At 38.5% G+C, this 23114-nt stretch overlaps 2 protein-coding genes and 1 long non-coding RNA gene across 5 annotated transcripts in view; 2 read left to right on the top strand and 1 right to left on the bottom strand.

Annotated features, from left to right (window-relative positions):
- Nucleotides 1–12943, bottom strand: part of LOC310716476 (uncharacterized protein) — a 73814-nt gene extending 60871 nt beyond the window's left edge. The window contains exon 1 of the mRNA XM_083523807.1: nt 11543–12943. The gene's annotated coding sequence lies outside the window, so the exon portion shown is untranslated. The remainder of the gene's footprint in view (nt 1–11542) is intronic.
- Nucleotides 1–23114, top strand: part of LOC310716350 (uncharacterized protein) — a 185513-nt gene that overhangs the window by 131573 nt on the left and 30826 nt on the right. Inside the window, 8 exon segments of the mRNA XM_083523476.1 lie at nt 11393–11509; nt 11889–11972; nt 12441–12494; nt 12722–13593; nt 13596–14155; nt 14195–14673; nt 15066–15260; nt 17762–17935. Coding sequence (XP_083379602.1) covers nt 11393–11509; nt 11889–11972; nt 12441–12494; nt 12722–13593; nt 13596–14155; nt 14195–14673; nt 15066–15260; nt 17762–17935 — 2535 coding nt within the window.
- LOC310716542 lies at nt 2559–8026 on the top strand. 3 transcript variants are annotated; one of them, XR_014530593.1, is made up of 6 exons: nt 2559–6570; nt 6637–6722; nt 6801–6852; nt 7004–7144; nt 7414–7587; nt 7774–8026. It is a non-coding gene; the product is annotated as an uncharacterized lncRNA (long non-coding RNA). The 3 variants fall into 3 exon arrangements; XR_014530594.1 differs by having other exon boundaries at nt 6637–6852; XR_014530595.1 differs by having other exon boundaries at nt 6637–7144.

Genomic DNA, 23114 nt, shown 5'->3' with positions numbered 1-23114 from the left:
AAGTAACGCAATTAGTTACTTTTTTGGGGAGTAACTCAATATTGTAATGCGTTACTTTTAAAAGTAACGTTCCCCAACACTGGTGTCATCCTGCTTGTCCTGATCTATGCAGTCAATCTGAGCGATCCCAAACCCCTGAGATACACATTTATATTCTTCCAAAAAATGTTACTGGAACTAGACAGTGGGAAACTTGTATATTGTATATAAAGTTCTTAGAGATATAAAGCACATCTGGTGCTTCTCATGGCTTCAGAGTAACTGAGAGCTGGATCATTTTTCCTGCTAGATTTTAGTTTTTTACAGAGCGGGTATATAGATAGATAGATAGATAGATAGATAGATAGATAGATAGATAGATAGATAGATAGATAGATAGATAGATAGATAGATAGATAGATAGATAGATGGATGGATGGATGGATGGATGGATGGATGGATGGATGGATGGATGGATGGATGGGTGGGTGGGTGGGTGGGTGGGTGGGTGGGTAGGTAGGTGTTTATTGTGGATTTATTTTTTAAACATCCGTCGTGAATACATTTGTGTTGCGATAAAAGTTTAATTTCGCCCTTTTTATATTTATGTTTATTAAAAATGGGCGAATTCTCAGTGAATGATGAATAATTAGACAAATAAAATAAAAAGTTAATTAAATTGTTTCTATTTTGTATTCTATATTCTATTAACTATTTTATAACATCTATCCTATTTTTATGTATGTAGAATATTATTAGATACTAAATAAATTACTAGTTTAATTATTTGAGTTTTTTATATTTATATAAGTATGGTTAAATTCTATAAAACGTATTAAAGAAATGATATTTAATTAATAATTTATGATTTACACTGAAATGTCATAAATTTTTATTAAGAATATAAATAAATAAATATAAATAACGAAATTAAAACCTTCAATGTAACACATTTATTCACGAAGTGTGTGTATTAGTCGGATATATATAAAAAAAAAAATCCACAGAAAAATAAACACTAAATATTTGTTTTAGGTCCGACAAGTAAAAACCGTCCGTGTGGAAACAGAGCAAAAATACCAAAAGTACCGCGCGACGACAAGTTGCAATGCCTCATATCACCACCAGAGGGTAGCATTTTACTACTACAAAAATAGCCGAAATTTAAACTTTATTTAAAAAAATTATTCACGTCCTTTCTTTAGTCGGATATTTAAAAAAATAAATCAATCGAAAAATAAACATTAAACATTTGTTTTTACTGATAAAATCTGCAATGAAGCACCTCCAGATTCAAAGACCACTGTAAATGTTGAAATTAAGTAGTTATAATGTATTTAAAAAGTTTCATACATTAAATTAATTAAAGAATATATTTATTTTTGTTCATAAATATATAATTTATTTAAATTAAATAAAATGTGTTGCTGCAAATCAATGCTACTGCAATGTCTTATTGTACCACTAGATGGTAGCATTTTATTATTACAAAAATCACCGATTTTTTTTTTGTTTTTTTTATTTAATCTTAAATGTCATTAAAATTACACTTAAACTGTACAAGATTTTGTTAAAATCATCTATCTATCTATCTATCTATCTATCTATCTATCTATCTATCTATCTATCTATCTATCTATCTATCTATCTATCTATCTATCTATCTATCTAATATATTTATCTATTTTTTATCCATCCATCTATCTAAAAAATAAAAAGGGAAAGTGTTTAGGTAAGGAGAAAAGGATACACACACTCTGTAAGAGTTAAATGTAACACTGGACCCGAGTGTATTTACTCAGAATTGGTGATAAAATGACTCTTGACAGTGTTGAATGTTCAGAGTAAAATGAACTCTGTGTGGAGTAAAAATGTAACACTGCTCAACACTGAATAGAGTTACTACCATTTAACACTAAAGGACATTAACTCTTAATAGTGTCTCCACAATTTAACACTGAGGGACATTAACTCTGATTTGTGTTAGCAAAATTTAACACCAAGGGAAAATTAACAACAATTATTGTTAATATTTCACTTTTGTAGAGTTTATTTACATTTTTATTAGTGAAAAAATCACTCAGTGAGTACAAATTTAAAACATGGAATAGAACAGAACAGAACACAACTTTATCAACGTACCATTTAAAACATTTATTAAAACAATGTCAGGCTTAAAAACATGCACAAAAACCATCACATCAGCATAAAATGGCAATAGGGCACTATATGCAGTACAGAATCTGTTGTACCATATTTCATTTATACATTAAATTGTTTGAAATAACAGCTTGTAAAGTAAACAACATTTACTACCTTTAAAACTCGGTCTGGATGCAGTCTGAGTGTAAATACATGCTAATGATCATCAAAACAGAGTGTTTCCATCAGTGTTCCACATAACAGCACATTTTCATTTTTCCAGCAATAATCCTGATCTTACAAAACACTGGCATCTCACATGCTACTTCTGTACAGATAATAAAGTCAGGGTGATGCTCTGTACCATGATGTTTGATCCACTTTACACAATAGACAACTTCTGATATTTCCACTCCTAGTTTGGAAGCCATGTCAATCTGTACTGGCTAAAAGACCCCCAGTGCATTGCTATACAACTCTGGTGCTTTCTGGCTAGCGTTATGATGTTTTTGCAGCTTTTTAATTGTGTTTGAAAGAATTAGTGTTTAGCTTCATAACATACACCACATGTGCAGAATTACTCCAATGTTTCTTCTACACTGTGGGTAATGTATCATTATGTGATGCTTTGGCAACAGATTTGTTTCTGAAAATAATTTTTGAATAGCTGGTGATGTTTAATGATGAAATGTTTAAGATAAATGGTCATGCCTTCAGTTAGAGCTGGTGAAAATCTGATGTTAACAATCTGCAGAAGTAAAAGCAAAAGATACCAGTGTTTATCATCTCTGCACTAAATCACTAAATAACAGAGGCATGTTGCACAACAAGCACCATGACTGGGTGGCAGTTAAACCCAAATCATTGCTTCCACCAAACAATTTGTCCATTGGAGGACGGTTCCTCTGCTGATTGTATCCATAATCAAAAGCATGTATTCTACCAGCAAGATCATCAGCACTCAAAACATGATGCTGAATGTGCTGCAGAACAAGTTTTACCTCCAGCTGAGCGACACCTTCTAAAATGTGGTGCATTATATCCACAGCAGAATTATCTGCCATGAAGAAATACCTGAGTGTATTTAACAAACACACCCGTTTGATGCCATAAAAATGAGAGTGTTGAGTCATCTTGTAACCTTTTACAGTGCAGAGCATGCAGCTCAGATGTTCTTAGTGCAACCTCAGGGTTATCTTCAGAAAACACAAACTGAAAGTGATCTTTCTCAAGAAGACAGAAACCACAGCAATATTGAGCCCCAAATGACTCCACAAACCCTAATAAGCTGTGTAAGCCACGGTTATCCCCTGTGACTTGTACAGTTGTACCCCTAACACAACTTCCAGATACTGGATTCTTAACCCCCTCAATCTCAAGCACTTTTATATCATTTACTAGAGGCTCGATTATAGAATTAAAACCATACTGTGCATGAAAGAGGGCACATAAATGAATATTAGCCAATGAGGAGTTAAAAATAGGGGGAAATTCCTTAATGCTCAATATATAGCATCCAATTTGTGTTTACCTTTTTTGGAACCCAAAGGATTAGCCGTCTCAAAATCGACATAAAATAACTGAATTTGTAAGGACATCTTTTTCAGTGTAAAATAAAGGATTACTTTTAAAATGTGCTGCATCACTTATGTCAATATAAACGCCTTCCTTTAGAACATGCCTGGGATTAAACAAATCAATAAGATAAGGTTAAATTGACTTCAGTGTTTCTAAAATGGGAATATAAGCAAATTTATCTGTTACAACAACTTGATCAAATGTTCCAGTGGTTTTATTTCTCCTGCGATCAAATCTTGTGCTGAGCACTGTTTGATTCTGAATCTCAAAAACAACTTCCTCCATAGATGAAACAAAACTGAATTAATTGAGCAACTTTTAGTTGTGTAACAGCAGACGCACACATATCTAAAGTGCTCTTATTTGACTTTAACAATACAGATGTTGTGGCCACCTCTCCAACACTCCCAATCTGATCAAATGCTTGAGCACTAATTTGTCCTTCTGCCTCAGCAGTCTCACGGGTGTCAGTGGTGTCAGAATTCTGGTCACTTTGCTCAGTATGTTTTGTTTTCAACTGTTTTCTAAAACGTGTAAAAGTAGCAAACACAGAACTACACCCTGCCTCTACACATTTAAGGTGAAGAGTCTTTTCAGGAACAAAACCATGAACTAATCTGAAGTGCCTAAGAAGCAATTTTGAACCAAGTAACCTGACAAACAAAACACTTCATGAGGGCAGAGAAACCTAAGGCACCGAGCTAAGCAGCCTTGCTCTGACCTCAGCAACACGAGAACTCTCTTTCACTTTGCCAACATCTATGTTGTACACAGTGGTCTGAAGGAAAGTGTACATGTTGTGTAGCATAATGTTGTAAGAGGAGCCAAAAACAAAGTGTGCCTTAAACAACTCGTCAAAGGCATCAGGATCAGAGGTTGACGTGTATGGAATGGCATGCTGATCAAGAACAATGAAATACTGGTGAACTGAATTCTGAGGTCCCACAGCCAGGAGGAAGCACTGAGCAATAGCTGTGATTTCTCACAAATGCTCCTCAATGTTTGTTCCACTCTGAGAAAACCAAGCAAATGAAAGAGAACCATCACCGATATGTTAAATGTAAAACAGAGAAAACTAACAAACAAACAGACAAACAACCAAACAAACCTTCTTGAAGACAACAAGGTGCTACTTCAGCAGACGTTCCTTGTCCTGATGAACAACAAAACATTTTAAAAGCTTCAACACTGCTTTAAGAATGATAAATGAAGATAATCCTTAAAAAACTTTGCAACAGAACTCCTGAGAAAGATGGCAGAATGAGATATATAAAAAATAAAAAGGTATGAGATTTTGTACACATCGTGTACCTTCAAATGATGCACATCATTCTTTAGCTAATCCTCTTTGTATAGTTTGTACTAGCGTGCTCTGAAAGAAGAGTATTACACAGATTAGAGTGTAAAAAGGTTTCATGCCCAAAATATAAATAAATACAGAAATTCTGCTGCAGAAGTTTGCATCGTCTCCTCAGTATTTGTGATTAGGTTTAAGAATTGGTCCTAAAAGGTAGCAAAAAAACAAAAAAAACTCTAATACTTTAGTAAATACCTTTCATCTAACGTTAATGATTCCATACAGTTTCTGATCCAAGTTGCCTAAAATAGTGAATTTAAAACAGCGACAACAATAATATGTTAATTGTGCAATGTATGTGCTTTGCCTTGCAATATATGTAAAGTATATTTTTGTTATTTTCTAATATACAGCGTTTAAACACCGTCACTCCTTACAAACAGGTTGAAATTCAAACACCTACTTGTACCAGCACTAATATGTAGCGCTCTGCTCATGTCAGCTAAGGGTGTGTCTAACAGCAATTACATAAAACTATAATACCGATTACACAAAAAAATAGCGGGTGTTCTTTTTTTCCTTCGTTGGGCAGCGTTGAACCATCGCCAAACGCATAGTGGCATTTATGTAATTAAAAAAATGGAATGGTGGCAATCGAAATAAATGCCCTCACAGAATTTGCTAAATGTCGTCAACACATTTATTCTGTTGCAAATATATAGTTTATATAACATTACAACAGATTATATATTATTATCATAATTATTCAGACTGTATCTAACGTCATAATACATGCTCAAAATCAACATAACCTACATCAGCAACGATACTACATAAATTACACGTTAAACATAAATAAATAAATATATGATGTAAACATCCACAGCCCAAGCTGGAACATCGCAATTTCAACCATCCATCACTTAAAAATGCTGATTCCCCCCGTTGTGACTTCAGATCATTAAACGTTAAAATAACTAAAACATTAATGGGATATAACAATGCTAATGCTAATGCTAATTGCAACTGAAAAACTAAAACTCATTAAGTTAGATTATTGTCATAAATTAAGCTTTAGCTACAGTGGCCGAGAAGTGCAAAACACATTAACAAATCAGAAAACAAATGAACAAATTAGGAAACACAATAACAAATCCGAAAACAAAATAACAATTCCAAAAAACTAATGAACAATTCCGAAAATAAAATAACAAATACAGAAGCACATTAACAAATCCGACAGAACGACAATTCAGACAAAGCGGAAAAGGTAGGTATAGTTTGCGAATGGAACACTTACCGATCATTGGACAAGACACCTGTCAATCAAGATATACAGGAAGTACATCAGTCTGCAGCAGGAGAAAGTTGGAACGTATGTGTTAAAGTCTACAAATGTATTGTTCTTACTGTGGATTTAAAAGGACCCTATGTACTTGTGTACCCGGACGGCTCCGAGGTCATTAATGTTCCTGGGACCCCGAGGCCCTTTACACTAAAACACTATAAAACAGAAATTGGAAACCCTCGTGCAAGGATAAATATGTTTATTTGCAGAAGGAAGGACTTTGAAGGTTAGTTTGCCAGAATGAAAGTATTGTTTATGTTTCGGGTAATAACATGGTTTGTTCTGTGTCTAGGAGAACAGGAAGTCAGTTCAGAATCAGACACAGAAGTTCTCATAAGGACACAAAATCCTGAGAGATCTAACCTGACTGACACACTGGTGATATCAATAAATACATTTGATTTTCTATTGTTGAAAAATGTTTGTCTGTATAAACTGATTATATTTTTCTTTCAGCCATTAATACCTTGGCATACAAGCACACCTGAAAAAGTGTGGAGAATAAAATGTAAGATGTTTTTAATCTTGTCATGGTTCATGCTCACTATAAAAGCAGAACAAATAAATACTTTCAACTCTTAAGTTCTATTAAATGTCTGATTACATCTGTTACAGGTTTGTTTGGTTTATTAAATCTTTTCTTTATGTAGTTAAAAAAGGGAATTTGTATGGTTGTGTATTTGTTGCTGCTGCCTGCTTATTGCTGGAGAATACATGGACATTTCTGCACCTGTGATTACTGAAGAGGATGATGAGCTTGAAACTACAGCACACTGTCTTCACCTCCCAGAACCAATAGAGTAAGCTGTGAAAGTATGTTTAAAGGAAAATATAAAACTGTTTTTACACTTTATGGAATAAAGCAGTTTAACAGCTCCTGACATTATTGCACATCTGGCTCTTACCATTGATCAAAAAAGTGCTTTACAAGCAGAAACCATTTCCTGAAATGTCACGTGTAACAAACTCATTTCCAGTATTTGGTGTGGCTTTAGTTTAAATATTTAACTAGAAATTTCAAAAAGGGATCATTTGTTTACCAAATGACTTCTGTTGATGATCTTCTCAGATAGAGAATGCAGCTACCTTGGAGTCACTACAAGATATTATAAAAAAAAAATAGCACCCTGCTCCAGAATGCTGGGTTTTTTCCACATGTGTCAAACATTAAGGAAAAACATACCATTCTTGAAGAATATTTCAGGTGGTATGTGGTTGACAGAAACCATACTGTTATAAAAAGGTAAAAATCACCACAAAAAATATACATATGCATATCACTATATGTTTTGTTTCAGGATATACATATATAATGCTTAAATTGCCCTGGTTTTCACAGCGTTTCACTAAACAATTTACTGTTTATTGCATAAATATATATATAAAAAGCCTGTTTATAAAACAACCTAAACTCTGACTGCTTTGACAGATTTAAAGATGGACTTGCCACTCTGAACTTTGTGTTTTGCCTCCTTTCCTTTCCCACACTGAGAAGAAGCTGACAGCAACTGATTTGTAAAACCTCTTCAAAGCAGAACTCAGCCCAGAAGGTAGCAGCCAGAGGCAAAAAGAATCCACTGTGCTTTTGGTCAGACTATCTCCTCGACTGTGAAGGTTTGATATTTATGTTTACAAACAGAGATTCATTTTTTTTGTTGAACTGGTGAAATCTTTAATCCAATAAAAAAAAGTCAGAACACAATTTTTGGGTAAATAATTTATTTAAGGAAAAAATTTGCTACCGGCCTGATTTCACTTCCTCCTGCTGGAGTTACACAACATCCTTGCATTGTGTTTGTGGCCAGTTCACCCTTCCCTATGGCAAATACATGCGCAATCACCCTCAAGTTACCACACTTGGACACCTACAGTCTTCTTCAGACTCAAATGGATTTTGGAATCCAAAAAAATAGACATAATTCAAAATGTTGCATTTAAATGGCATCAATTTCACATCCTGAGTATCATGGTCATATGCCAAAAATAATACATGCGAACAAAAAAAAGAACAAAATAGTCAGATTTTAAAAGAATAGTTTATTTTTTTTCTTTTATTCTGCTGAAGTTTTCTTTAGTTAATTATGCAAAGAAAAACGTGGAAATAAGGACAAAGAATACTGAAGCATAAAATAAAAGTTAATTAAAATACTGAAATTGGAAATCTTTGTTTTCATTTATATGATACAGGTTTGTCATGTTTTTATTACCACAATATTCATGATGTGAAATTGACACCATACAATGTTTTTTTTCTTTCTCCTTCTGGGTTCTATAGGGGGTTTTTTTGTAAGAAAATTGATGTTCAAAGACCAGTTGTTCCCTTTAAAGTGAAATTAAACTGTAATGCTTCATCACAGTTCTCTGGCCACTGTAATCGAGTATGTTGCATAACCACGTGGGATCATATGAATCATTGCACAAGAGTCACTAAAGTAAGATCAGGCAAACAAGGGCTGAAGAAAAGTGGGTGAGTTTTTCCTAAAAACGACTTTCTATCGGAATAATGCGTTTGTGTTTTCTATGTAATGGAGTTTGTGGAAAGACCGCAGGGAAACTGCGACACAGCAGCCGAAATGGAGGACAACAGTTTCAGCCCAAATTCCTCAGTTGGATTTGATGATGTTCTGAGTTTACTGAGGAGGATCTGACATGAGAACACCGGGATTGTTTGCTTGTTCCAAGCTGATCCTGGAGTTGTTGTCATGGCTCAGGATGATTTCCCGTTAACAGGAGCAGATCATGGCTTTCTAAGCGGAGGTGATACAGGAAATGTGGAGCAGATACATGTTCATGAAGACATGAGCTTTCCGAATTCAGTGCGAAATGTGGGATCCACTGGATCCTTTATCATTGATCATGTGGGAATATTGGGGAATGAGGTGGTGGAGAAGTTGGTAAACGAGGCACTAAAGGAAGCAGATCTGAACATTAGGGTGTGTATGAGTACAGCAGAGAGAAAAGATGCAGAACATTTGGGACACAAAAACAAAAGGAAGAAACCTACAGTATCTGCAATACAAAGAAATGTAGGGGTGGAAAGAACATGTGATCAAATCAGGGAAAAGGATGTGATTATGACAAGATTATAAATCAGCCACACAAAACACTAAACCCAAATTTATACAAGATAGAAACACACAAAAATAGAAATTGTGAAAAATGTGGAATCCTTGAAACAGGACCCCATTTATTATTTTTATTATTATTATTATTATTAAATACTATTCACTTATGGAGATACTAGAAGGATGAAATAATAGAATTAACAATGAATAGGATATAAAATGTATTTATTCAGGTATTATGAGCGTTTTATTTTGTTATTGTGTAAGTTTTACATTCATATATATATATATATAAAATCTCAATAGTTAAACTATAATTAAATAATCATCATTGAGAAAATGGAACAAACCCTAAATAATACAAATCCCACTGGCAGCCTTATTTCTATATTTTTATCCACTAAAATGATGCAGTTATTTACAGATTTATTCCCCAAAACAGTGAAGAACAAAGAGAACTGCTGGATTCTTTATGGAAATACATGGATGTGATTATGGTACAATAACAGTGCATCAAATCTATTTATATTCCAGTATTAAGTAAGATGGAATAAAATAATGTACAGAAGTATAAATATATAAATAACTAATATATTGATCATTGCAAATTGTTTATTGTTAATAATAATAATAATAATAATAATAACATTAATAATAATGCATTATAATGTAATATTAAATAAAATGCTAATAGTATGTACTATCAATTACAATAGAATACAGACAAAAAAGAAAAGTAAATACTTGTACAATAATAAATGAGTATAATAATAAATTAAAGTCTATATAATATCTCTCAATCATCTATTATCACTAATTATTTGTACATTATTGTTATTATCACTCTATTATTGTTATGTTGTTATATTTGTTGTGTAGTTGTATTTGTGTACAGGGAACTCTCGCCTGGACCAAGATTGCAGCAGCATTGACGTATCACGGCGACGGACCAAAGCGGCCAATGAGGCGTCTGTGTCTTATATGTCTATGGATTTCACTTCTAATGGACTTTAATGGACTGTGTGTGGAAAATATAGAAATACAGAAGACTTTAATCACTTTTTATACATAGAAATAAAAAACAGAACAGTGTTTATTGGTGTTGTGTTTATTGCACACCTCCTGTCAGTCTGTGTTCAGATGAGGAATAAAGATGTTAGAAAAATATGTGAGAATCAGTAAGACATCATGAGGATCAGCTGGTTTTAGAAAGATTTTCCCCCAGTTTTAACTGCATGTTGTTTTTGTGTTTTCTAGGAGTGTGATTGATTCCAGCAGAAGAGATCGGCGTCTTCAGGACTCTGCGTGTACACGAGCATTGAAAAATGGAGATCCCTGATCAGGGCACAGATCATGTGACCTCACCCTCAAAAGACTGGTAACCTGCCATGTTCTAGTGTTTTACTAATGAACTGTTCATATCTGTAAATCTGGAGACATTTCTGAGAGCTTCATTTCATATATAAACATGACCCTAAACACATTTATTACACAATTAAATACACGTGATTGTGCACAATTTATGAAACTCTCAAAACCAAGAGCCATAAACTCATTGTCTAATTAAAGCTATAAGACACAAACAACATGGATAATCCTTATAATATGTGTTCTAAATGAGTGTTTAAGCAGCACTGGAGATTCTCATTACTGACCTCAGTTCAGCTTCTTTTCAGCACAATCACAGAAAACCTTTAGAACATCACCTCAATTACAGGGAACCAAATCAATAAGTGCTGTTTAACTCCAATCCAGCAGGAGCAGTTACAGTGGGCTGGAACTGTTTTCTACATCAACTACATACTATAAATTATAATCTTATCCAAACTAAATCTGTGTTTTTATCACCAGTTTTAAACCCGTGCTCTACTTCCTGCTCTACACCACCACTGCATAGGGACTTTTTCAATGCACTGGATTTTGTATCCTGATTTTAGCAACAATGAAATTCTGTCTCATGACCATTTTTATAATTTTCTACAGTAAACTACAGAGAGAGAAATCACATTTACCAGTGCCCAGCTGTGTCTCCATGAAGAGTGATGCGTCTATGGATATTCCTCAGAGCTTTAGCACTGGAATCTCCTCACCTGGACACAGGTAACATCCCATAATACTCCTAGTTAAAGTCACAGTTAATGGCTGCACTACACCGTCATTAGCAGCTGTTTAGATTTATATTCTAGTTACTTGGTCTTTAGTGATTCTACAATACTTTCAGTAAATCCTTTAGATGAAAAAGTGTAAATATTTATTACAGTCACAATCAATTACACGTAATGTCTTCAATCCTAAAATAAAAATACTAATATAAACAACAAAAAAGCTACAGGAAACATCTAAACACTACTACTTAAAGGTGTAAGCAGTATTTTTGGGGATCAGGAACCCTGACTTAGTGAGCAGAATCTTCTGTAGATCTTCAGATTTTAGCAACAATGAAATTCTGTCTTAAAGCCATTTCTATAATTTTCTACAGTGAACTACAGAGAGAGAAAACAGAATTGATTCAGAATGAAAATCAGCATTTTCCTCAACCTAAACTCCCACTTCCCAAAACCATGTGAGTAGGTGGAAATCTTCATCAGAAGATGATGTGAGACAAGAGATCAGAATTTCAGCTTTCATTTCCTGAAAGGTTCGGTGCAGTGTTCTAAGTGATGGAACACATCTAGATGTAAAGATCAGGAACTGAAAGCTGGAATTCTGATCTATTGTTTCATTTTCATCTTTTACTCTCAAATCCAAATGTCTTTAGTGTCGAGCAAAAACCCAAAGAACTGGACTTCCTGTTCCAATACTTTTGGAGGTTTGTGTAGGAAGAATAGAAAAGTAGGAAAAAGTGTGAAATGAAAACAGGAGCACATTTAATTCTCCAGGTGCACAATGTTGGAGTTGTATTCAGCTCTGTGTTCTCCAAGTGTTCCTGCTCTCACTCCAATTATTGTAGTACAATTTGTGTTCAGGTTTAGACTCCAGTATTAAAGTGAGGAACATTGAGATCTTTAACACTTGTTGTTTTTGTTCCCAGTGTTCTACAGAAGGCAGGAGACAGAAGAGAGAAGAACATCATCACAGCTACAGGGTACGATCAAAACCAACACCATGACTGTGACACTGACACACTGCTCTTCTAAAGCTCTCTGCTGTTAGGAACTACAGAGTGATTAGATGATAGAAAACCTCCAGTAGAATAAAGTAAATCCACAGTGAGAACATCATAAAGATCTATCTAGCAGGAAAAATGTGAACTTCTTCTATAATCATTGGAGCCCATGTCTCACCATGTCTTCCTTCTTCACCCTGTCACAGACACGACCCAGAATCCACTGCTGCAGATGAATTCCAGAAGAAGTTCAAGTTCAATCTGGTGAAGAAGTTTGAGTGTTTGAATGGATTGATGCCTAAGCAGGAAAACCGAACACTCCTGAATGAGATCTACACAGAGCTCTACATCACAGAGGGAGACATTGGAGACGTCAATAAAGAACATGAGGTGAAACAGATTGAGGCAGCATCCAGGAGGAACCCAACTGAGGACACACCAATCAAATGCAGTGACATCTTTAAACCCCTACCTGCACAAGACAAAGCCATCAGGAGAATTCTGACCAAACCTTTATCTGAACAAGACGAAGAACCCATCAGGAACATTCTGACAAAACCCTTGTCTGAACAAGATGAAGAACCCATCAGGAACATTCTGACAAAACCCTTATCTAAACAAGATGAAGAACCCATCAGGAACGTTCTGACTAAGGGAGTAGCAGGAATTGGAAAAACAGTCTCTGTGCAGAAGTTTGTTCTGGACTGGGCTGAAGGGAAAACAAACCAGGACGTCCACCTCATATTCCCACTTCCTTTCAGAGAGCTGAATCTGATGAAGCAGCAGAAACTGAGTCTGGTGGAGCTCCTTCATTTGTTTTTTAAGGAGATGAAAGAAATGGACATTTCCAGGTTGGAGAAGGTTTTGATAATTTTTGATGGTTTGGATGAGTGTCGTTTTCCTCTGGATTTCCAGAAGACAGTAAAAGTGTGTGATGTAACTGAATCAGCACCAGTACATGTGCTGCTGATAAACCTGATCAAAGGGAACCTGCTTCCCTCTGCTCTCATCTGGATCACCTCCAGGCCAGCAGCAGCTGATCAAATCCCCTCTGAGTGTGTCCATCGAGTCACAGAGGTACTAGGTTCAATGACCCTCAGAAGAAGGAGTACTTCAGGAAGAGGATCAGTGATCAGAACCTGGCCAATAAGATCATCACACACCTGAAGTCATTAAGAAGCCTCTACATCATGTGCCACATCCCAGTGTTCTGCTGGATTTCAGCTGCTGTTCTAGAGAGAATGTTGGGTGAAGCAGAGAGTGGAGAGATCCCCAAGACTCTGACTCAAATGTACACACACTTCCTCATCATTCAGACCAACATCATAAGAGAGAAGTACCTACAGAAGCAGGAGAGCGATGAAGAAATGCTTCTCAAACTGGGGAAACTGGCTTTCCAGCAGCTGGAGAAACAAAACCTGATCTTCTATGAGAACGACCTGAGAGAGTGTGGCATTGATGTGACAGAAGCAGCAGTGTATTCAGGTGTGTGTACACAGATCTTCAGCGAGGAGTTTGGGCTTCACCAGAGTAAAGTAGTGTACTGCTTTGTTCATCTGAGCATTCAGGAACATCTTGCAGCTCTGTATGTGCATCTGACCTTCATGAAGGAGCAGAGAAAAGTTCTTCAACAGAATCAGGTCTGGAGGATACTATTAAAAGTTCTTAAACGGAATCAGGTCTGTAGGAAACTTTCAGATGTTCACAGGAGTGCTGTAAATCAGGCTTTAGACAGTCAGACTGGACATCTGGATCTTTTCCTCCGCTTTCTTCTGGGTCTCTCACTCGAGTCCAATCAGAAACTTCTACATTCCTTAGTAAAACAGACAGGAAGTACCTCCCAGAACAAAGAGGAAACAGTTCAGTACATCAAGAAGAAGATCAGTGAAGATCTTTCTACAGAGAAATCCATCAATCTGTTCCACTGTCTGAATGAACTGGGTGATGATTCTCTAGTGGAGGAAATCCAGCAGTATCTGAAATCTGGAACACAAAGTGAACTTTCTCCTTCACAGTGGTCTGCTCTGGTGTTTGTGTTACTGACATCAGCACAGGATCTGGAGGAATTTGACCTGAATAAGTACATCACTCCAGATAAGATCAGAGATGGGATTCTTGTGAGAGTGATGCCTGTGATTGCAGCATCCAGAAAAGCAATGTAAGTGAAGCTGAATGAAATTGTTCTACTGTTACAGTGTTGAGAACAAATCAAAGGTCTGAGCTGTTCAGATGAATCAAACTCTGCAGGACGCTTTAGACTTTTTCCTTTCTCCTCTTAGAAACCTTTTAGATCAGACCCTCTTACTTTCCCATTTGGATTCCTGGATCTCATCCTCCATGTTTATACAACGTGTGTGTGATGATGTTCCTCAGCTGAAACTCTCGCCAAGCCAAATCTGAACATCTCCGACTGTCAATTCTTATTATTCCACCATTTAATCATTGTGTTCAACTGATGTGTGTGATGTTGAAAGTGAGACGCTGCAGTGAAGCTTTGAGAACTTGTTGTTGATCTTCTGCATTTCTGTTCATTATCTTTTTTTTCTTCAGTATCAGATGCAGTGAAATTACAGGGAAAAGTGGAGAAGGTCTGACCTCAGTGCTCAACTCAGAAACCTCCAGTCTGAGAGAACTGCATCTGACTGTCAATACACTGAATCTGTCTGGGAATAAACTAGAAGACTCAGGAGTGAAGCGTCTCTCTGCTCTACTGGAGAATCCTGAGTGTAAAGTGAAAGATCTGAGGTAAGATCATCTCTCTGAGAGACACAAGAACTCAGTAAAAGCTGCAGTGAATTGTTGTATACAGTGTTGTTTTTCAGGTGAAATTTGCTGTAGCAGTACAACATCCAGAACAAATCTATCAGTAATGAAACTTCTCACTTCCACTAATCATTAATGCACTGAGAATTAGATCCATGTGTGAATAAAACTCCAGTTAAACAGAGAGAAAGAACCTGATTCATGACTTTGAACAGAAAGCAGCAATACCTTTACACCTTTTGTACACATAATGACAGGAATCTCAATCACAGCAATAATCATTGGTCAGGTTTAATATGATCTTGTGATTGGACAAGAGAAGGGAGACAGTCCACCATAACACACACATCATCTTCAAATCATCATCATTGCTTTTTCAACCTGTTTCTAGACGTCTTACCATATTATTATTCTTCATTGTCAGAGATTCCCCTCTGCTCCGTTTGCAGAATGATGAAGTGTGTGCCAGCTTGCATTGCTCTGGACTTCCCAGTTCCATTCTCTGTTTCTCAGAGCGACGTGTGTTTGTGCTGCTGCTCTCCTTCATCTCATCTTCTTTTACAACTTCTTTATTGAACTGCAAATGTTTAAGATCTTCTAAGAGTAAAAAATCCCACATTTACTTCTGTTTTTTCCTCCACATTCATTTGGTCATTAGCAGTGTTGGGGAACGTTACTTTTAAAAGTAACGCATTACAATATTGAGTTACTCCCCAAAAAAATAACTAATTGCGTTACTTAGTTACTTTTTATGGAAACTAATGCGTTATATTACTTTTGCGTTACTTTTTCTTACTTGGCTAAGGCTTGATCTCTTTCAGGCCTTACAGGTGTAACAGGTGAGAAGTTCTTGTACTAGTGTTTAATGCAGTAATGCACGGGTGGCCAACCCGGGGCTCGCGAGCCGCATGCGGCGTTTTATGGCTGGTTTCATGCGGCTCTTACATTCATATCGAAGTTTGTGTTTCTTTGTTTTTAATGTGCGTGTTCGCTTCGCTTGAGTTCAATACGGTTATTTTTAAGACTTAAATGATCTCGCCGCTACTGGGAAACTTTGCGGTATATTCATCTCACGCGCATGCGCATTTGACTGAAAATCTATTTACTAAATATTAATGTACTGAAATCAAGCCTTTGTTGTTTATCTTGAGGCGGGGTGCAGGTTTCATTCGGCTCTCTCTCTTCCACATCTGTAGTGCTGTGCTTTGCTTGCAGATGTTTTTTTTAATTTGAAGTGGTATTTTTTGCTGTTGACAAAATCTTTTCACCAACACATAATTTACACTTAACGATTATTCCCTTCTCCTTTTCCTCCACTATTTCAAAATAATGTGAATACTTCCATCGCAGTAATGTAATGATCTGTCCTGCCATCTCCGCTTCTGACCAGTTTCTGTTCCCACAGCTCGCACGTAGGGGTGCGCGATTCTACGAGATTACGTTCATTTTAATGCAAAATAATTGAACTGAATATTATTATTATATTATATTATTACGTAACGCACGTTACTTGTAACGCTTTACCCCCAACACTGGTCATTAGTGCTGCTCTACTTTTAATCCCCTGCTGTGAAGATGAGCTGAAAGACCTTACACTGCCACCTACTGGTCATTTACTGCAGTTTTCTTGTGTCAGCAGTCTGAGATGAATCAAAGTGCAGTACAGTAAAACCCGGTTGGACGAGCAGAATTCGTTCTTGAAAATTGCTCGTAGGTCCATTTGCTCGTACGTTCGATCTGATTTTCCCCATAAGAATGAATGTAAAAGTAATTTATTTCTGCACTTTAAAAGTATTTGTAGGCTATTTTAACAAACAAATACACCGCAAATTACTGTCATGTAAACATAATTGAACACTTACTCATGTGGTAGTGGTTGATTGTGAGTGTGAGACGCACACAACGCTCGTAACCTTCTTGGTTGCCATGGTAAATTCTATTTACTTTCGTTTTCACAGCACAATCACTGATTTTCTTGGGAGACATTTTTCAAGATTTCTAGTTTTCTTTAAGTTTTGCTGCACTGAACAACGAGAGCGACCGAGTGATACGTCATCAACTAAGCGACTGATGCGACCTTCAGCCGAAAACGGGGAACAGTGTGGGTTTGCTCGAAATTTGCTCGTGAGGTCGCTTGTAGCTCCGTTTTCTCGTACTATAGGTTGCTCGTACAACAGGGTTTTACTGTACAAATATTTATCTCTATTAAATCATCTTTAAATTCATTTATTTTCATTGATAAATTATATATTTTTGATTTACTTTGTAAGTCCTGGAGAAATCTGCTGCAACTTATTTTACACAAATCAAATCTGTCCATTTTGTAGTCGGGCAACTCGCACTACATGACTGTCTAGACGAGGACTTCCATCAGTGTCTGTGACTGGTTCTCACACCAACACTGCAGGAACGAGGGAGAACACACAGGATGTGTAGTGTGTAGAAACTGAGAGAGTAAAGTGTGTGTCATTGTGTATCTGCAGGTTGTATAAGTGTGGAGTATCAGATGAAGGCTGTGCTGCTCTCGCTTCAGCTCTGAGATCAAACCCCTCACACCTGAGAGAACTGGATCTGTCTGAGAATAAAGTAGGAGACTCAGGAGTGAAGTGTCTCTCTGCTGTACTGGAGAATCCTCACTGTAAACTGGAGATACTGAGGTAAGATCATCTCTCTGAGAGTCACATGACCTGCTCCTCATTAACACATTCTCTAATAGTGAGACGGAAGCAGAGCTTTTAGGTTCAGCATCAATGTTCTGAGGAGGAAATTTGTTTCTTTTCACTGCACACTGATGATTTGTCACAGAGGCTTTGGGTCTGATGTACGTATGTGTGAAGCTGCAGCACAAAACGTGTCTTAAAACCACTGCAATGTGTCTGAAATGACTGTGAAACTGTTAGAGTTCACTTTCAGTAACACAAACTACATACACATGTCCTGTTTTCTCTCTTACACACACACACACACACACACACACACACACACACTCACACTCACACATACTCACACACACACACACACACACACACTCTCTCTCTCTCTCTCTCTCTCTCTCTGTCTCACTCACACACACACACACACTCTCTCCCTCTTTCTCACACGTACACACACACACACACACACACATGTACACACACACACTCACACACAACCACACTCTCTCTCTCTCTCTCTCTCTCTCTCTCTCTCTCTGTCTCTGCGCATGTGCGGGGGAAGGGTGAGCGTAGCATGTAGAGCACGAGAGCGGTTGAAGGTTTTTTCAACCTTTTTTTTGTTTTTTTTCAAGCGAATTTTTGCAGATTATTCCTTTAAACATCAAGGAACAAATTCGTGTGTGTATGTTTGAAAGTTTGACTCACCGGCACGGTGTGCGGGTGGTGTGTGGGGCGAGTGTAGAGGAGTGTGTGGTAGCGGTTGGTAATGTGGTGGGACATGAGAATATTGTCTCTGGCTTCCGAATGAACAGTGCGATTGTGGTTTTCCTGAACAGTATTGAGAAAGTGACTAAACTGATCCAGAAAGGAATTGTTGTAATAATGAATGTATACTGGTTTCTCCCCTCAGTTCTCCTTCTAAAAAGGTGTTGCTATAGAATGTTCCTTCTTTTATTAGTGATGAGGCGATTGTGAAAGAGCTGTCTCGGTACGGGCGAACCGTCTCCCCATGAAAAGAAAAAATCCCCCTCGGCTGTAAATCCCCACTAGTTAAGCACTTTTAGGTGGATGGTGTTTATGGTTCTGAATGAGGGTGTTGAGGAATTAAATGTGGTCTTCAAGTTTCGAGTTGATGGGTTTGACTAAAACATCTTTGTCTCCACTGATTCAGAAATAAAATGTTTTAAATGTGGTCAGTTAGGGCATCTTGTGCCGCCGGTCCCGAAAGCCAGCTCGGCCTGCTGCTGCACCAGGGCCTAGGAAGCGTGAGCCCCAAGCTCAGCCTGTAGACCAGAGCTCCACTAATGACATAACCACCCCAGAGAAGCTCTGCTGTGCTGGAGCTGCCTGCGCTGGCAGAGGCAGACACGGGGGTGCAGAGCTGTCGCCAGGAGACACCAGTCACTATACCAGTGGAAGGGGACGGGGGAGACGTGGAGATGGAAGAAGAGCCCCAGTTTAAGGTGTCAACTAAAAGGAAGAAGCGAGGTCGGGGACAGGGGAAGAAGCAGGTGAAGAAAGACATGGAGGTGGAGGAACCTGAATCAGACAGTGAAGACACAATGTCTGATTTAGTTTTTAATCTACACTCTCAGGAGAAACCGTTCAACGTTCACTGTGTGCACAATTATTAGGCAAGTTGTATTTTTGAGAATTAATTTTGATATTGTACATCTACAGTTCTCTTGGTCAATCCAAAACGTTAACAAACCCTCAAACCTGAACATTTAAGTAGTAAAAGTGAAGTTTTGGCTTTCTTAAGAGAATATCTACATGTACACCATTATTAGCAGAGATGTATAAAGTACGAGAGACTCAGACTTGAGTAAAAGTACAAGTGCTCTATCAAAAAAGTGACTTGAGTAGAAGTTGAAGTGTCTTTAAACACCATACTTAAGTGGAAGTACTAAAGTATTCAACATTTTTTGTACTTAAGTATTGCAAGTAATTTATTTTAAAATGTACTACTCAAATACTGAAAGTAAAAGTACAAGTATTGTGTTATGTAGTTATTGAAGAAAGCAGTCAAAAGACATCATATTGTTTTGTTTATTTTAAATATATCTTTTCTGTCAAACAGGTTTGAAACAACGTTATGAAAAGAAAACCTAAACTGTGCCTTTTTTCTCCACAGCTGATTCCCTTCTTAAACTAGTGTGCATCAAGCAGTCATTTTTTGGAACTTGCACATTTTCTTTTAATCCTCAACTTCTTAGGGCAACTAAAAGATCTGAAAGGCCAGTAGGCCACATTCAAGTATTTCTTATGTAAAAACAAAAGTGATTAAAATACCTAAAAACACAGAGCTTAACTTTTTGTAAACAAACAGAACAAGTTTTCCCCTTCCCAGATTGTCCTGAACCGGTGAAAGGCAGTTCGTGAATAGGTAATCCCGAGCAGACACGGGTGAAACGTTGTGCTAAACTCATGAACATAGATCCAAAACAGTGCCGGGAGGATCGGGGTAATCCGGGCCGTGGAGAGAGTGAGGAGTCCGAGACGAAAAGGTATGAAGCGAAATAAATGCCTGCGATGAAACAGACCGACATGAACCTACACATACGTACAATAACGGACCAGGAGTATGAGTGAACGAGGGGTTTATGTAGGAGCGGGTGATTAGTGAGTGAACGATGGGGTTTGTGTAGGAGCGGGTGATTAGTGAGTGAACGAGGGGTTTGTGTAGGAGCGGGTGATTAGGGAGTGAACGAGGGGTTTGTGTAGGAGCGGGTGATTAGTGAGTGAACGAGGGGTTTGTGTAGGAGCGGGTGATTAGTGAGTGAACGAGGGGTTTGTGTAGGAGCGGGTGATTAGGGAGTGAACGATGGGTTTGTGTAGGAGCGGGTGATTAGTGAGTGAACGATGGGTTTGTGTAGGAGCGGGTGATTAGTGAGTGAACGAGGGGTTTGTGTAGGAGCGGGTGATTAGTGAGTGAACGAGGGGTTTGTGTAGGAGCGGGTGATTAGTGAGTGAACGAGGGGTTTGTGTAGGAGCGGGTGATTAGTGAGTGAACGAGGGGTTTGTGTAGGAGCGGGTGATTAGTGAGTGAACGAGGGGTTTGTGTAGGAGCGGGTGATTAGTGAGTGAACGAGGGGTTTGTGTAGGAGCGGGTGATTAGTGAGTGAACGAGGGGTTTGTGTAGGAGCGGGTGATTAGGGAGTGAACGATGGGTTTGTGTAGGAGCGGGTGATTAGTGAGTGAACGATGGGTTTGTGTAGGAGCGGGTGATTAGTGAGTGAACGAGGGGTTTGTGTAGGAGCGGGTGATTAGTGAGTGAACGATGGGGTTTGTGTAGGAGCGGGTGATTAGGGAGTGAACGATGGGTTTGTGTAGGAGCGGGTGATTAGGGAGTGAACGATGGGTTTGTGTAGGAGCGGGTGATTAGGGAGTGAACGATGGGTTTGTGTAGGAGCGGGTGATTAGGGAGTGAACGAGGGGTTTGTGTAGGAGCGGGTGATTAGTGAGTGAACGAGGGGTTTGTGTAGGAGCGGGTGATTAGTGAGTGAACGAGGGGTTTGTGTAGGAGCGGGTGATTAGTGAGTGAACGAGGGGTTTGTGTAGGAGCGGGTGATTAGTGAGTGAACGAGGGGTTTGTGTAGGAGCGGGTGATTAGTGAGTAAACGATGGGTTTGTGTAGGAGCGGGTGATTAGTGAGTGAACGATGGGTTTGTGTAGGAGCGGGTGATTAGTGAGTGAACGAGGGGTTTGTGTAGGAGCGGGTGATTAGTGAGTGAACGATGGGTTTGTGTAGGAGCGGGTGATTAGTGAGTGAACGAGGGGTTTGTGTAGGAGCGGGTGATTAGTGAGTGAACGAGGGGTTTGTGTAGGAGCGGGTGATTAGTGAGTGAACGATGGGTTTGTGTAGGAGCGGGTGATTAGTGAGTGAACGAGGGGTTTGTGTAGGAGCGGGTGATTAGTGAGTGAACGAGGGGTTTGTGTAGGAGCGGGTGATTAGGGAGTGAACGAGGGGTTTGTGTAGGAGCGGGTGATTAGGGAGTGAACGAGGGGTTTGTGTAGGAGCGGGTGATTAGGGAGTGAACGAGGGGTTTGTGTAGGAGCGGGTGATTAGGGAGTGAACGAGGGGTTTGTGTAGGAGCGGGTGATTAGGGAGTGAACGAGGGGTTTGTGTAGGAGCGGGTGATTAGGGAGTGAACGAGGGGTTTGTGTAGGAGCGGGTGATTAGGGAGTGAACGAGGGGTTTGTGTAGGAGCGGGTGATTAGGGAGTGAACGAGGGGTTTGTGTAGGAGCGGGTGATTAGGGAGTGAACGAGGGGTTTGTGTAGGAGCGGGTGATTAGGGAGTGAACGAGGGGTTTGTGTAGGAGCGGGTGATTAGGGAGTGAACGAGGGGTTTGTGTAGGAGCGGGTGATTAGGGAGTGAACGAGGGGTTTGTGTAGGAGCGGGTGATTAGGGAGTGAACGAGGGGTTTGTGTAGGAGCGGGTGATTAGTGAGTGAACGAGGGGTTTGTGTAGGAGCGGGTGATTAGTGAGTGAACGAGGGGTTTGTGTAGGAGCGGGTGATTAGTGAGTGAACGAGGGGTTTGTGTAGGAGCGGGTGATTAGTGAGTGAACGAGGGGTTTGTGTAGGAGCGGGTGATTAGTGAGTGAACGAGGGGTTTGTGTAGGAGCGGGTGATTAGTGAGTGAACGAGGGGTTTGTGTAGGAGCGGGTGATTAGTGAGTGAACGAGGGGTTTGTGTAGGAGCGGGTGATTAGTGAGTGAACGAGGGGTTTGTGTAGGAGCGGGTGATTAGTGAGTGATTGAGTCTCAGGTGTGTTTAATGATTGAAGCCCGGAGCTTTAGAGAAAGCGGAGGCAATAACAGCCGCCAAAGGGGGCGTGGCAGGTGGATTCCTGACAATAATGTGGGTTTGGATTGATTCATTTTTATAATTGCAACGAGTAACGATGCAGAACATAAAAAATCTATCGAAGTAAAAGTATTAAAGTCATTAAAAATATGTACTGAAGTAAAAGTGGAAGTAGGAGAAAAAAACAATACTCCTGTAGAGTACAGATACGGCCTTTTAGTACTTAAGTACAGTAGTGAAGTAGCTCTACTTCGTTACTATACATCTCTGATTATTAGGCAACTATTAGTGTGCAGAATTATTACGCAACTAAATGAAAAACAAAGATTTTCCCATCTCACTTGTTTATTTTCACCTGTTAAAGTGAGAATA

This window comes from Silurus aristotelis, assembly GCF_946808225.1.
Source record: "Silurus aristotelis genome assembly, chromosome: 21".
Lineage (NCBI taxonomy): Eukaryota > Metazoa > Chordata > Actinopteri > Siluriformes > Siluridae > Silurus > Silurus aristotelis.
Note: the sequence above shows the minus strand (reverse complement) of the source record. Positions and strands in the feature narration are given on the sequence as shown.